The sequence below is a fragment of the Xiphophorus couchianus genome, chromosome 4 (assembly GCF_001444195.1).
Source record: "Xiphophorus couchianus chromosome 4, X_couchianus-1.0, whole genome shotgun sequence".
Classification (NCBI taxonomy): Eukaryota; Metazoa; Chordata; class Actinopteri; order Cyprinodontiformes; family Poeciliidae; genus Xiphophorus; species Xiphophorus couchianus.
This window is the reverse complement of record NC_040231.1, coordinates 35,993,264-36,008,534: the sequence shown is the minus strand read 5'-3', so window position 1 is coordinate 36,008,534 and position 15,271 is coordinate 35,993,264. Positions and strand designations below refer to the sequence as shown.

At 38.9% G+C, this 15,271-nt stretch overlaps 2 protein-coding genes and 1 long non-coding RNA gene across 8 annotated transcripts in view; 2 read left to right on the top strand and 1 right to left on the bottom strand.

Moving 5' to 3' along the window:
* The window catches only part of cemip (cell migration inducing hyaluronidase 1), a 241,455-nt gene extending 233,322 nt beyond the window's left edge, over positions 1-8,133 (bottom strand). For all 6 annotated transcript variants that reach the window (XM_028015467.1, XM_028015468.1, XM_028015470.1 and 3 more), the window contains exon 1: positions 8,004-8,133. The gene's annotated coding sequence lies outside the window, so the exon portion shown is untranslated. The remainder of the gene's footprint in view (positions 1-8,003) is intronic.
* Positions 253-10,296, top strand: LOC114143437 (uncharacterized). Its single transcript, XR_003595250.1, has 3 exons — positions 253-497; positions 2,397-2,400; positions 10,285-10,296. It is a non-coding gene; the product is annotated as an uncharacterized LOC114143437 (long non-coding RNA).
* Positions 10,297-11,539: 1,243 nt separating this feature from the next.
* On the top strand, positions 11,540-13,784 carry LOC114142738 (uncharacterized). Its single transcript, XM_028014156.1, has 7 exons — positions 11,540-11,670; positions 11,754-11,893; positions 12,021-12,157; positions 12,238-12,335; positions 12,861-13,040; positions 13,136-13,260; positions 13,446-13,784. The coding sequence occupies exons 2-7, from the start codon at positions 11,828-11,830 to the stop codon at positions 13,782-13,784; spliced, it is 945 nt and encodes a 314-aa protein (XP_027869957.1). The 5' UTR covers positions 11,540-11,670; positions 11,754-11,827.
* The last annotated feature ends 1,487 nt before the right edge of the window (positions 13,785-15,271 follow it).

Sequence of the window (15,271 nt, the reverse complement as noted above, 5' to 3'; positions counted from 1 at the left end):
GTTGAAAAAAGTAAAATCAAATCAAAATCATCCTTTACCAAACAGAAAATCTTTTAGAAGGATAACAAAACCACTGCTGAGTAACATGATTTTAAAAAAGGTTCGAACCACTACATACTAGGGGTTGAACCAATTAGTCGACTAGGCGACTCTAGGACGTCTCGCGAGTTTTTACATTTCATGACGACTAGTCGCAGTCATGTGATTGCCGGTGGTGACAGCCTGTGCTGATCTGACAGCACCGTATACGTCACAAGACACAAGAAAAATAAGTTAATACATTAAGTAAACTAAGTAAGTAAACTTTATTTCTATAGTGCTTTTCACAGACCAGGGTCACAAAGTGCTGCACAAAGTGTAAATAAAATAATTAAATAATTAAAAGCAACATACAAAACAATAAAACACAGTATTAAGCTAAAAAGCAAGTTTAAAAAAGTGGATCTTAAGTTGTTTCCTAAAAGTGTCTATACAATCCAGAGATCGAATGGTACAAGGTAGCTCATTCCAAAGGCGAGGCGCCACAGCTTTAAAAGATCTGTCTCCTCGAGTCCTAAAAAGGGTCCGAGGAACTCATCAGCAAGTTCAGATTGGACGACCTGAGGCTCCTAGTCGAAACATAAGGCTGGATGAGGTTCTTAATATAGTCTGGCGCCTGTCCATGAAGAGCTCTAAAAGTCAGTACCAGGATTTTGTAGTGCATCCTGTAAAATACAGGCAGCCAGTGCAAACTTTTGAGGATGGGTGTAATATGTTCCCTCCTGTGAGTGCTAGTCAGCAGGCGTGCAGCAGAGTTTTGTACAACCTGCCAAACTCCCTCTTTTTAAGACATGTAAACAGACTGTTACAATAATCCAATCTCGATTAGTTTAAATGATATGTAGATGGATGCATATTTGTGGTTCTACAGTGTTTTTAAAAGGAGATGGAGTTGCAGCTGCAGTCCACTACAAAACACGAGCCGTCTAAAACTCGCCCCCTTCCCACTAAGGATGTCACTTAGCCGGCTCGCGAGTGTCTTTGTCACGACGATCTAACTAATACATTATGATGTTATGTTGCTGATTAAATAAAGATCTGTGGTAATGACAGCTGCTGATTAAATAAAAGCCTGTAGTTGGTAATGACAGTGTATACTTGTCTGACATATATATAGCCGTGAGTTCGTGCTAAGAATGACACTTCGGGCTTAGAAGTGTCATCAGATCAGCTGTCAGAAGTGTATGACACTCTGACAGCAGATCTGACAGAACACTGGCTACAAAATGGCGTCTTCAAAACAGATCGAGGACAAGCCCGCATCTTGTCAAACAGGTAGAAATTCGTCAACAGTGTGGAAATATTTCACTAAAAATGACTCTTCTGGTTTAACTACCGTAACATGCAAAATCTGCAAAGCTGTGCTGAAGTACAACAAAAGTACGACCGCGATGCACAGTCATTTGAAAAGGCATCCGCTAATGCTAGCTCCTGAACAACCGGCTCGATCCAGTCAGTTGTCAGTAACTTCATTCATGAAACGCCCAGCTGTGACAGGACACCGGCGGCAGCAAATCACAAATTTGCTTGTGAATTTCATTGTCAAAGACATCAGACCACTAGCTGCTGTCCACGGAGAAGGATTTAGAGATTTGCTACAGTTTTTCGAACCTAGCTATGACGTTCCGTCTTACAACACTCTGTGGAGCGCTATTAAACACCAGTATGACAACCTTCGTGAAAGAATCACTAAAGAAATGAAAGATCAGAGTGTGTCACTGACAACAGATCTGTGGACATCTTCCACTATGGAGCCGTATATTACAACAACAGCTCATTACATCACTGAGTCATGGGAGCTGAAAGCCCGGGTGCTGTGCACATCTCCTATGCCCGAAAGACATACCGCTGCCAACATCGCCGATCGTCTGTCTAGCATAATCCATGAATGGGGAATAAATGTGTTTTGCACTGTCCATGATAATGCAAGCAACATGAATCTAGCCATGGAGCTCTGCGAAATTTTCCTAACGATCTGGGTTGCACTGCGCACACTCTCCAGCTGGCAATAAAAGCTGGATTAATTTTACCTGATGTTGTGAAAGCTGTAGATGCTGCACGGAGAGTTGTCAGCCACTTTCTTCATTCATCAGTAGCAGCCTGCGCTCTGAAGAAACGGCAGGAACAACTCAGAATTAAATTCAACAAACTCCAGACTGACTGTCCAGTTCGTTGGAATTCCACTGTCGTCATGCTCCAGCGGCTGTTCGAGCAGAGGATTGCGGTGCAGTCTGTACTTGGTGATGAAAACGTCACCAAGCCAAATGTCCAGAAGTCACTTGCAATGAGAGCATCACAATGGGAGGTAATAGAACAGCTGATCCCGGTACTTCAACCACTGGCAAAGGCTACTGAAGTGATGTGCGGAGAGTTACATGTTGGGCTCTCCTTCATCTATCCGGTGATTTTCAACATGATCAGCACCACTCTGCGAGTTGAAGCATCTGATCTGGGAGTTTTGCGCTCATTTAAAAACACCGTCCGCAAACAGCTAGAAACACGCTTTCAGCTGCATTCCGACAATCTGACGGAGTCTATCCCTCTCATTGCCTGCATGATAGATCCTCGCTTTAAACATCTACACTACATCTCGCAGAGCCAGAGAGAGGCCGCACAGAGTCACCTGAGCAGCCTGCTGCGCGACTTGGGAGAGTCGTCTGGAGCAACAGGTGGGTCCAATGGATTTTAATGTATTGTAAATGGTTCAGCATTTAGGTTGAACAGTTTACGATAACTTTAGTCTATAATGTCCAAATGAAGTGAAAATTTATGAACTTAGCGTTATTTATTTTATTTATAGCTGTAGGAGAGGAAGGGGAGGAGGTGGAGGACGTGCCCGATCAGAGCGAGCCGGTGACCGGGAAAAAAGTCAGATGTGAAGAAGATTTTTTGCAACTTTTTGGGCCACATTACCAGAGTTACAGGGGATCAGCAGCACACAGCACCACTGCTGCCGAAGAAATCCTTGATTTTTTTTTTGCTACCGCAGATCCCCACCATGGCGAACCCGCTGCAGTGGTGGGCCAGCAACCAGGGCAGATTTCCCCGTCTGGCAAACCTCAGCAGAAAATATTTAGCTGTTCCGGCAACCAGCACTCCCAGCGAGAGGATTTTCTCTCTGGGAATACCATTACGAGAAAGCGGGCAAGCCTTCATCCGGCTCATGTTGATGCCCTTGTTTTCCTACATGTCAACCAAGAAAAAACCCCAACAACTCTTAGCGAAGAGAATATTGACAGCGAGTGAATTTGAACCAAATCACGGCAGAATTAAATGTGCACCTCAACTCTCCTGTTTCCACCAAAACTGTCCGTCGGGAGGTCCACAGGGTCAATATACACGGCCGGGCTGCTATAGCCAAACCTTTGGTCACTCGTGCCAATGCCAAACGTCGGTTTCAATGGTGCAAGGAGCACAAATCTTGGGCTGTGGACAATATGAAACATGTATTGTTCTCTGATGAGTCCACCTTTACTGTTTTCCCCACATCCGGGAGAGTTACAGTGTGGAGAAGCCCCAAAGAAGCGTACCACCCAGACTGTTGCATTTACAGAGTGAAGCATGGGGGTGGATCAGTGATGGTTTGGGCTGCCATATCATGGCATTCCCTTGGCCCCATACTTGTGCTAGATGGGCGCGTCACTGCCAAGGACTACCGAACCATTCTGGAGGACCATGTGCATCCAATGGTTCAAACATTGCATCCTGAAGGCGGTGCCGTGTATCAGGATGACAATGCACCAATACACACAGCAAGACTGGTGAAAGATTGGTTTGATGAACATGAAAGTGAAGTTGAACATCTCCCATGGCCTGCACAGTCACCAGATCTAAATATTATTGAGCCACTTTGGGGTGTTTTGGAGGAGCAAGTCAGGAAACATTTTCCTCCACCAGCATCACGTCGTGACCTGGCCACTATCCTGCAAGAAGAATGGCTTTAACTCCCTCTGACCACCTTGCAGGACTTGTATATGTCATTCCCAAGACGAATTGACGCTGTATTGGCCGCAAAAGGAGGCCCTACACCATACTAATAAGTTATTATGGTCTAAAACCAGGTGTTTCAGTTTCATTGTCCAACCTGCACGTTGGATAAAATAACTTTGATAGTCATACTGCAGAAGATTTCTAAAATAACAATAATAAAATAAATTATATTTTTGACATAAAACTATTTTTAACACAATAATCTGCCAGTACAATAAGAGGATTTTACTTAAGATTTCCTAAAAAATATTTAAAAAAAACAACCCTTTGTACTTCAAATACACTGCACATATTATAGACAAATACATTTTCAAATTAGGAAGGGTTAAGCCTGTCTACAATTAATTTTGAATACACATAAAAAGCAGGAAAATAATACTAATTGAATAAACCTTGTACTGTGGCTTGCTTTACTATTGGATCTACTTAGCATTAGGGCATCCAAGAAGGAGAGCTTAAGGTAGACTATCTGATCAAAAATATCTTACAATACAAAAAAAATCAAAACTCTTACAAGATTTTAACAAACAAGTAAATCCAACAAAATTTTACTAAAAAAACAATTCTCTATTCAAGTTTGTTCAGCAAAAAAAATAAAATAGATGCAATTTCAGAATAGAATATCACTTAAAACATAAGTTGATGTTAGCAAATTGGCCTTTAAAAGTGAACACTAATTTCCTGAATTGTTTCTGGTTTTAGTTTTCCTTTTTTTAAAAAAAAGAAAAAAAAGAAAAGAACTTTTTGACCTTTAAACTTTCATTAATATCTTCAAAGCCAAAGCAGCAGACAGGAAAATCTTCGCTGCACAAACCAGCACAAAAGTAGTCGAGTTGATTGACATAAAATGTATTTATATATTTTTGCAAATGTGAGCAGGGGAGGGGAGTGTGGTTGACCAACTTCACTCAGGTCAGCAACCTGAGTAACAATAACATTCAGACATGCAGCCAGCAAAAGGCAGAGAAATTAGGCAGTGTCACTGCAAGAAAAGGGGGATTTTGGGCAGTTATTGACATACAGCGACAGTCAACATATAACGACATATAAATGTCGTTATATGTTGTTTATATTTGTACAGTGTTTTGATTGGTTTTGTTCTAGAGGTGTCCCTCTGTCATCCAGAAGTGACAGAAGTCACTGGAAACAGAGAGTTTTCCAGCATTGTGTATCTCAACTTTGGCAAAACTAAAATTCTAAACGTGTTACTTTAAAAGGCTTTTATTTTGAAATTAAACATCAGATCGGATTTATATTTGCTGGTTGTGTTCTAGAGTTGTCCCTCTGTCACCCAGAAGTTAGAGAAGTTACTGGAAACAGAGAGTTTTCAGCATTGCTTAATGTCCCCAATTATTTCCAATACATTATTTCTTTTTGCAACTGTATAAATACAAAGTCTAAATATGAAGCCGCTGGAAATCTACTTTCAGTAGATCAAACATGAACTGAATGTGAGCTTTTACTCTGAAAGGAGCTTGTAAATTAGGGAGCCGACGTTAGTCTTGAAAGGCTGGCTTTACTGTCATTTTCGAAGAGGCGGCTAGCTTTACCACAGTAATATTTTTCACATTTCCTCTAAGTGTACCTATTGTTTTATTGTGCTAATTTTCATAAGCATGTTGTCTGTAAACTCTGAATATATTGACAATTTGTACAGCTCTGTAATACTATGTTGGTAATGTACTCTTGAAAAATGTGAATATATTGAATACACAATGTAAGTTTTTTCAGCCGGAAAGTGTGTTGTAATTGATCCTTCTGTTTTCTGGTAGTCTGATATGTTTGCAGGATTGTAGTGTGTATGAAACATGTAATGTACAAAGTGGCAAAGAAGAATAATAAACACAGTGATAAGTAACTAAAAAGTGTACTTCAGAAGCAATTTTAGTAAACCAAAAGTGTGACTGGAGCATACTGTGATCACACTACTAATATGTAATGCTCATATACTGAAAATACATTCCAAATATATTTTAAATGTAATTCGATCACAAAAATAGTACACTCAAGACATACTAATCAAGCACATATTACATAAAAAGCCGTATACTTAAAGTATATAACTTTAATTGTTCCAAAAAAGCATGTGATAGTACACTTAGTACACTTTAAATTGTGCTTTTCTAAAATTGAATTACTATTAAAATACAGTAAGTACAAAATTAGTTCCAAAATAACACACTTCAAGTATACTGATAATTAGTCTGGCTTCAAGTATGCTAAAATTTAACATGCTTGGTATATTTATTTTTCACCTGGGTTGATATGCATTAAGGAACAACATAATTCTGTAAAGGTATTCATAGGACTGGAATATCACAGACATCAGCAAGTGCAATAATACTCGACATCCTGGATGACATTGTTAACCTGGCCAGCCAATAGGTCAGATTTTCCTACATTGTGGAGAGACCATGAGTCCATGAAAAACTAACTTGTGGAATTTTAATTATTTGGACTAAAGGTACAGACACACTATCATGCTGCAACCAGCAAGAGGACATTTGTCACCACCCCATGCGCTTGCTCCTAACCTAGTTTCCACACCGCCAGACTTTAGAGGAGGCTTCAATAATATGCACACCCATGAGAGCACAACTGTGAAGCATGCTATCAGCCTCCTAAAATGCCAGCGGCGGTTTCTAAATGTTATTTCCTCTCAATGTGGCTACCATCCATCCATCCATCCATTGTCTGTTCACCCTTGTCCCTAATGGGGTCGGGAGGGTTGCTGGTGCCCATCTCCAGCTACGTTCCAGGCGGGAGGCGGGGTACACCCTGGACAGGTCGCCAGCCTGTCGCAGTGTGGCTACCAAAAATGTTTTCAATTTCCACCTTTCTCACATTGCTTTTGATGAAATTGTATTCTTCCCCCCAATTTCCCTGTGGTTCTCATCGTTAATCATGGAATAAGATGATCAGCTGACTCAACCAAACCCTGACATTCATAAGGTGCTTCGCATTGACCTTTTATGACTGAATGTGGTAACATGTAGAGGGCAGAACCTGAGGCAGGACCTTGTACACAAGGGTCAGCTGTTATCTATAAACAAAGATTGCTTGCTGATGTGTGTATGCATGGATTTATGAATCAAAATTTTTTTTGGTGCACCACTTTTGTCTTTTGGATGTATTCACACTTTCAATATGAATCATACTCAATCTTTTATGAACGAGACCCTGGAACTGTTCAAGAAATTCCTATCTCATTGTACTGTTGATGTAACAGCATATCATGAGAGACTTACTGAATCTCAGTTGAATGCATCTTGCAGAACCCAGATAGGAGCTTACGTGTGCACCAACAACTTTAAGGCAATTGTGGATACATCCTAACCATAACAGAGGCAGTAAACCACACAATGTTAAGTATATTTAAAACAAGTTTCAGTTGTTAACAAAAATAAATTGACAATCAAAACATGATCAATTATGAATGACTGAGTTTAATATTTTTGTACATAACTGTGTTACACTGCCAGTCTATTAAAGCAAGATAAAGGGATGATCCTTTTATTCTTCACTTTATGACAAAAGATGGGAGCGTGTAGTTTTTCCTTCTGACTGGGATTTTTTACATTTACACTGAGACCGGACTGCAAAATGCCAAGCTGAGATTTGTCATGGAACACTCCTTTGCTCTCAAGGCGAATAACAGCAGGTCTGCTGAAAAATGCATCTAGATGTAGCAGATTCGGTGTTTTTGTTGTTGTTGTTGTTTTTTCCGTGAATTGGAGATTCTATCCCCACTTATGTCAGACTAGAAGAAGGCCGCAGCTAGGAAGCTTCACACTTAGACAAGAAAAAATAATAATTTTCATAAAATGCGCGCGCACAGTCCACATCCACTTTATATGTAATGCGCACACCTGCGGCCAAATCACATATGGTATTTAGTAGTCCGTAACAAATATGGCAGGAACACGTGCGAAACAGACGAAATCTGTATGGAAAATAATAAATAGCACACTAACCTGTTGTGTTTAAGATGCGACTGGTCCAGAGAGGTTGTGTGAGACTTGTGTGAAAGACAGAGGTATGACGTGTTGAGGAAGAGCGGTCCTTCCGCCAGACTGCATTCCGAGGATTTGAAGCAAAAAGACAGGAGACGGCACGCGCAGCGCCGCCCCATCTGGAAGAAATACACACCCACCCAGGGACCGTGTGCCAGCGCGCGCATTTCTGACAGAATGAATCTGTTTCTTGTTAGTTTGTTTCTGATCTGTCGTTATAACTATTCAAGACAAATAAAGCAGACCAATATCCTGTCTTTATGAATTTCAACGCATCGCCATCGTGTTAGTTTTGAATTGTAAAATGCTTTGTACAGTGGAAAATTATGAAAATATTGAATATCAGCCTTATATATTCTTCACTTTATTGAAAGTTGAATTTGCATGATTTTTTAAATGGAATGGAAAACATAATCTTTGCATATAATTTTTTGTCATAAAAATATTCGAGGAGGCTTTGTAGAAGGGCAGAGCATAAAGTTCAATAACTACCCTCCAAAATTTAATCAATGTTTAGATTTTTTGCTATGAAAATCACAGATTTTTGTATTGCTACTTTATAAATATTTGCTGTATCTTTTTCAATTATATATATATATATATATATACATATATGTATATATTGTCAAGAAAACTGGTATGAGGTTTGAGATCTATCCAGGTACACACAGAAAAAGGTGCATGAAAGCCTGAAGGAAATAAAGCAATCTTGTGTTTTGATTTATAATGATTGAGTGTTTTGATAAGGATTAAGTTGAACATGGATGAATACAATAGGTAAAATGACTGTATGTAAGTAATCACTGAATGATTCACTGAATGATTCTGAAGTGTACGAATCATGATCTGTAATAACATGACAACAATGAAATAATTAAGGTTTGATGATTTATAATAAGTGAAAGAGGTGATTAATGCTTATGATTAATGCTTAATGGAAATCAGCACATAGTTTTTAATATTTGACTGTGTTTAAAAGTTAATCAGAGGAAAGCACATAGGTTTTAATGTTAAAAAGAAAAAGGGAAAAAGCAGAAGGGGAACTTGTGAGTTCCTGCTGTCGCAAGCAGTTCTGAACAGATGGCCAGATGCACAGGATGGGTGGGGCGGTATGGTTGGCTAAGAACAACGCTGAGGAAAGGACGGTACTTTCCATCCCAGCCAGCAGACAGGAGGGGCCGAAACCACGTAAACTAACACTCCCCATACACATATATGGCAGAGAACTGTATATAAGCAGACGGACAAGGAGAAGTTCTTGTTCTTTGTCTGCGGCACCGAAGTAGAGCTAACACGAAGAAGCAGATCAAGGAAACAACAGCAGACCACACCCTGAAGCCACGGGAAAAGCTGAAGCTTCGTGCCGCCAAAGGGAGACAAGTTCCAATCGTCCAACCCGGGTTTCTGATTCGATCGTCGGTCTTACCTCAACCCAAACATTGCAACAGACTTGGAGAAAGGACAAAGGTCCCGGAGGGATAAAAGAGTTGGGTTTTCAAAAGCAATTGAACCCTCTCTACTTTGCTTCCATTCTAAAGAGGATTTTTTCACACAAAGGATAAAGACTCAGACCAAGGTTTTTGGACGTTCCTGTTGCCAAAGATCCACCACCAACTGGGTATGAGTTGAACTCGCTTCCTAAAAAGCTATCTCAGAATCTGCGACATAGGTTAGGGAAAGAGACAGGAGGGTATGATTGTACATGTTGATCTTACTACACTGCTCTTGACTTATATATAATTGATTATTGATTTGTATGTCACATATCCCTGCTTAAGCTTGCTTAATAAATTCATACTCTAAAATTCTAATGAGGTTGGTGGACATTGGAATTAATTGAGTCATTTAATCATTTTTTTAGTTCTTTTAATAAAGGTAAAACTAAGGTACATGGTTCTAGTAAAGGGGAGGCTTCATAATTTCCTTTGGCGAGAGTAAAATAATGACCCAGGGACTTACATCCAAGTCACTAAATTTAATCTAGACGGTTCCAAGAGCAAGTTATATTTTAGAAAGCGAGCTACCGTTAACAGGAGTGGTTATTGGAATTACGCAGCTGTGAGGGCTACTCAGCTGACTGTTTCTTAACTGAAAAGGGTCGTAACTTCTGGATTGGAGGTAGTTAGAGCTAGACGAATCGCTTTCGACACCAGTTTAAATAGATTATCTCTTATAGATCTCTTTTAGGGTAATACCCAGGTCTTAGAGATTTTCCGGACCTGTTAGACAGAGAACTGGTCAGTAGTCAGCCCCGGAGGGTTGTGATGAAGTGGGCGGGGCTAGCTATTGCAGGATAACGGACAATATATATATATAACCAATACAGCAGATTGGACACATTCATTTTATTATTTAAAGAACTTAACTCGATTATTGCCTGTGTTAAATTCAAATTCAATGCAAAAATACTTTATCAATCCCAAAGGGCAATTAAATGTTGTTGTTGGCAGAAAAGATCTCCTGCCAGATCTCATGTGCTACACTGAATTTGAAGAAGTCTCTGACTGAAGATGGTCTACCTTCACAGCAAAAACTAGAGAGTTAAAATTTCAGGGTTAAACGTGTCAGAGTAAATTTTAACTCATTAAGTGTTTTTTTAACATTTAGCGATTTAAATGATGCCCAGTGTTGGAGTTATTTCGCAGAGTTGATTGAATGGTGTTGAATCAACTCTGCTGGGAGGAAAATAAGCTCCTCCCCTCTGCTTCACAGTCTTCGTTTGATTTCAATCTAAACACGGCTCCATTTTGTTCATCTCCTGTTCTACAGGGTAAGTGTCCAACTTACTAAATCTTTTGTCCAGCACTATTACATTGACAGAGTGAGTGATTTGACTTTTTCTACTAACTACCACATAATTGAAAAGCAGCCGAATATGTCCATTTTGCAACAATTTTACACAACGTGTTAGCTAGTAGCCCACGTGGTAGCTAGTAGGACTTACACCTGATTTTATCATGGTAATTCTTACAAAGCATATTTTGTCGGACCATATACTCGTGAAAAATATACTTTTATTTTTTGCCGTTTAAAATGATAATTTTGGCCTTGTGAATGTAAGAGGTAGACTATTAGCTTCCGTGGAACATCAACGAGCCGAAGTCACGTGCCACAGGTGAACTCTTGACCTATACCTTATTTTGCTTTGTCTAGGTTTATCCCATGCTTAAACAAAATGCTGATCCGTGTAAAGTATGGTGACCTGCAAAAGTATGTGAAGTTGGAGGAGGTCGAAGGGCTGTTTGACTTTAATCAGTTTCATGAGAAAGGTTTGTTATTTATTTAACATCTGTGTGGGGCATGGGCATTATTCTTTTCAATGTATGTCTATTTAACACATATTTTACACATTTGTGGTAAGTAAAAAGAGTAATCCATTGTATTTTCATTAATATGTTTCATACGAATCACATGATCTATATCAAGTAACTGTTAGTTTAAAAAATCAAGCTAATTACAGAGTTAGGCTCTAAATCTTGCCTCGTTTTTTCAGTCATTGAACGATTTTGCCTGCCACCTGATGGCAAAGTTACATACAAAGATGCAACAGATACTGAAGTTGACGAAGAAATATTCAGTGACCTCCTTAGACAAGGCAATGTGTTACTGACAGTTTTCTGCTATGATGGTGAGATACTAAAGCAAATCAAATCAACTGTTATACAGATTTTACCAAAGAATATCACTGATGTCTATTGTCTCTTCCTTCAGAGTTCTCAGAATGGTCATCTGCTTCTGAGTCTGACTCGAGCTTCAACTCAAATGCATCAACATCAACAATACTAATGGGTGAGATACCACGCACGAAGCAAAAAACTGAGAATCCTAATAACTCAGTGTCTGCTAAGAGTGTAACAATATTTTTTTTCTGCCTCTAAATTCTGTTTTGTATGCCCAGACATGTTTTGTCATATTTTGGTAATCTGCATATTGCATATTTCCTGTTTTTTTTCCCTTTTTTTATTATTAATTTTATAGCTGGTTGAAGGTGTCCTACAAAGCAAGTCTGGTGGTGAAGAAATTCTGCAGGAGTATGAAACTACAGAAACCCTAACTGATGCCACAAAAAGACAAATGGTGAACATACTGGTGGCTGACATGATTGATAAACATGGGTATGTTTGTTTTTACACTATTTAATTTATGTATAATAATTGAAAAAATGTTTAATCACCAATTTAAAATCTGCTGTTAGGCACCTCCCCACTAAAGCAATCAGAGAGAAGTATGCCTTTGGAATAGTGACACTCTTCCCATCCCTCAAGGATCCATACACCAAAAAGGGCTATGTAATGTTTTTTTTGTTTTGTTTTTTTCTACAATCAAACATGCTCTTTTATTTTGTGACTCAAAACTGTGATTTTGCATTTAATTTTTTTTCTTTTTTTTAGGAGCACTTTTATGATGCAGCAAGCAGCACTGGATACATTTCATGGCGTCTTAAAACGGTCCAAAGGAAGATTCAAAGAGGATCTCTTGTGCCACTAAGTAGCACCAATTACATTTCATCTGGAGGCCCAAATATACAGAGAACTGTGATTGTTGAAAAACAGCTTGATGGGAATGCCTGCCAGGAGGCCATATCTCTGCTTAACCACACCACAGACAGGTCCGTGATCTTTCAGAAGATGAGAGAGACTTTTGAGCACCGTCACAAGCTTATTAAAGATGCCAGTGGAACAAATGATATTCTGACAACGTTCAAGAGGTTCCTGGGCACAAAAGGATTGGTAAGTGTTCAAGTGAGTTGTTAAAGTCTTTAAATGTGGATTTTTACCTTGTTATAATGGTTTGATTTCTACATGTTATTAATGATTGATCAAGACTTCAGTCTTCTATTCAATGATGAAACCTCATCCAGACTGCTGCAGAAGTGGGATGTGTTCTTCAAACCAAATGTCATCAAGGAGGCTAAGCGTTTCACTTCTACACCTGAGTTGAGAAGTTTGGTGCAGTCAGCGGAAAGTCTTCAAAGTGATGACCTCGCTAACACATCTAGTAAGTACCTAGATATATCTAAAGATAGTTGACTGTTCAGAGTAGTCATAAAGTTCTGATATTATATCTGAAAACTTTTATAAATTTGTCCTCAGGCTATGACCAAGAAATGGCCTCGCTGTTACTTCTCTTACATCTCCTTCCACCGCAACCAGGAGGACAGAAGTCTCCAAAAATCAGTGCAAGTGATGCAGTTGAGAGACTTGTTGTCTTTCATAAGGTAATTGAAATTTAAAATATGCAAAATTATTTGTCTATTTCCTTTTATAGACATGCATAAATACAGATGTTTGAATGACAGCTTTGAAGATGTCTGGGCATACTTCAATTTATTTTTTATGTAACATGTATCGTAAAGCTGTATGTTTTGTTTCTTATGTTTGGTGTATATTTTTTTAATTTTAGTCATGCTGCAGTTTAGAGGAGCATCTCCGGGGTCAACGGGGTCTGCAGCCATACTTCCTTGCTGTTGGGCGTCAGAAGAGCAAGATTGACAGCTTCTACATCGTCATGGATAAGTGCCTCATCCCATGCCAGACAAACGGTTCTCTTGGAGCATTTGATGAGCTATTCAAAGCACATTTTGTGTTTAATGTCTCTTATGATGCTGCATTGATGAATTTCTACACATTTCTGCAGACAACAGTGTATAACATTGACGTGGGGAAAATTAAGGAATCGCCCAGAGTTAGGGACGTGAGAGCAAGGCTGCTAAACCAGTGCCTTGTGCTCTCTTGTGAGTAAGTCAGGCTAAAAAATGTTGACCTGTTTTATGTGTCAAAAACTGTATCCAAGCAGCCAGAAGTTGATTTCACATTTAAGACTTGAACATAGTTATTGTCCTGGACCAAAATTCAAATTGTTATGTTCTCAGCGTGGCTGCAGGCATCAGTTTCTGACACACACAGGTTTTCGAAAGCATCTTAATAATGTTCATAGCACTGTTCAGCAAATTTCACAAAGTTCAGCTATTCCAAGTTCTTCATCTTGTAATACAGTTGTGACATGTCAAACGGATGTTTTGGATGACCAGTTAACCCCTTTAAATCAGTGCTGTTCTTCTGATTCTTCTCATGAGAGCACCTCCTCACAGATTTCTAAAGATCAAACTAAAGAGATGTGTGCATCAATAGTGGCTAAATTACAAGGCAGTGGAATCTCTGGCAGTCTAGTGTCGTCAATTGTGGGGGATTTAGAAGAACTAACAAACAAGATTCACTTAAAAGCAAAGGAAACGGCTATATCTGCATTACCCAAAAGTGATCCCAATATTTCTGTGATAAATGAGTCATTTGAACAATTTGAAAACCCATTCACAAACCTAAATACAGAATGGAAGCGAAACAAATATTTCAACCTTAAATGGGGTGTTGTTGAGCCTGTGGAGATAACACTGGGAGTAAGATATGATAGTAGGTGGAATCAGAAATCTGGTACATACGATCAGGTACCTGTGAAGGATACGTTCGTATATGTGCCGATATTGGAAACATTGCAGTTCATGTGCAGAAATCAAAACATTTGTGCTATAATTAAGAAAGAATATGGATCAGAGAAAAACATTTACACAGACTTTTCTGATGGAAGCTATTATAAAACACATCCTTTGTTTTCAACAAAAAAAGCTGCATTACAAATTCAAATATTTTATGATGATTTTGAACCAGCCAATCCCTTGGGCTCAAAACATGGAATTCACAAAATTGGCTGTCTCTACTTTGTTCTAAGAAACCTGCCTACTAAATTTAATTCAGCTTTAATGAATATTCATTTGATATCGCTATTTCATGCACAAGATCTTCACAAATATGGTTTTGATTCTATTCTGGAGCCATTAATGAAAGACCTAAAAAATCTGGAAAGCCAAGGCCTTAGTCTTCCATTTTCTGATGAACCAGTATATGGCACAATATCCCAAATCACCGGAGATAATTTAGGGATGCACACGATTCTTGGTTTTAATGAATCTTTTAGTAGTCACTACTTTTGTAGACTTTGTTTAATAGAAAAAAGTGACTGTCAAACTGTATTCAGTGAGGATGATCCTAAGGTAGTACTTAGAGAAAAGACACATTTTGAAATGCTTTATAAATCTCTTAAAGAAAACCCACAGTTAAAGTCTTTGTATGGTTTGAAGAAAAAATCTTCACTGAATTCATTGAGGTATTTTCATGTTTCTAACAATTATTCCTTTGATATAATGCACGATCTTCTTGAGGGTGTTGCTCAGT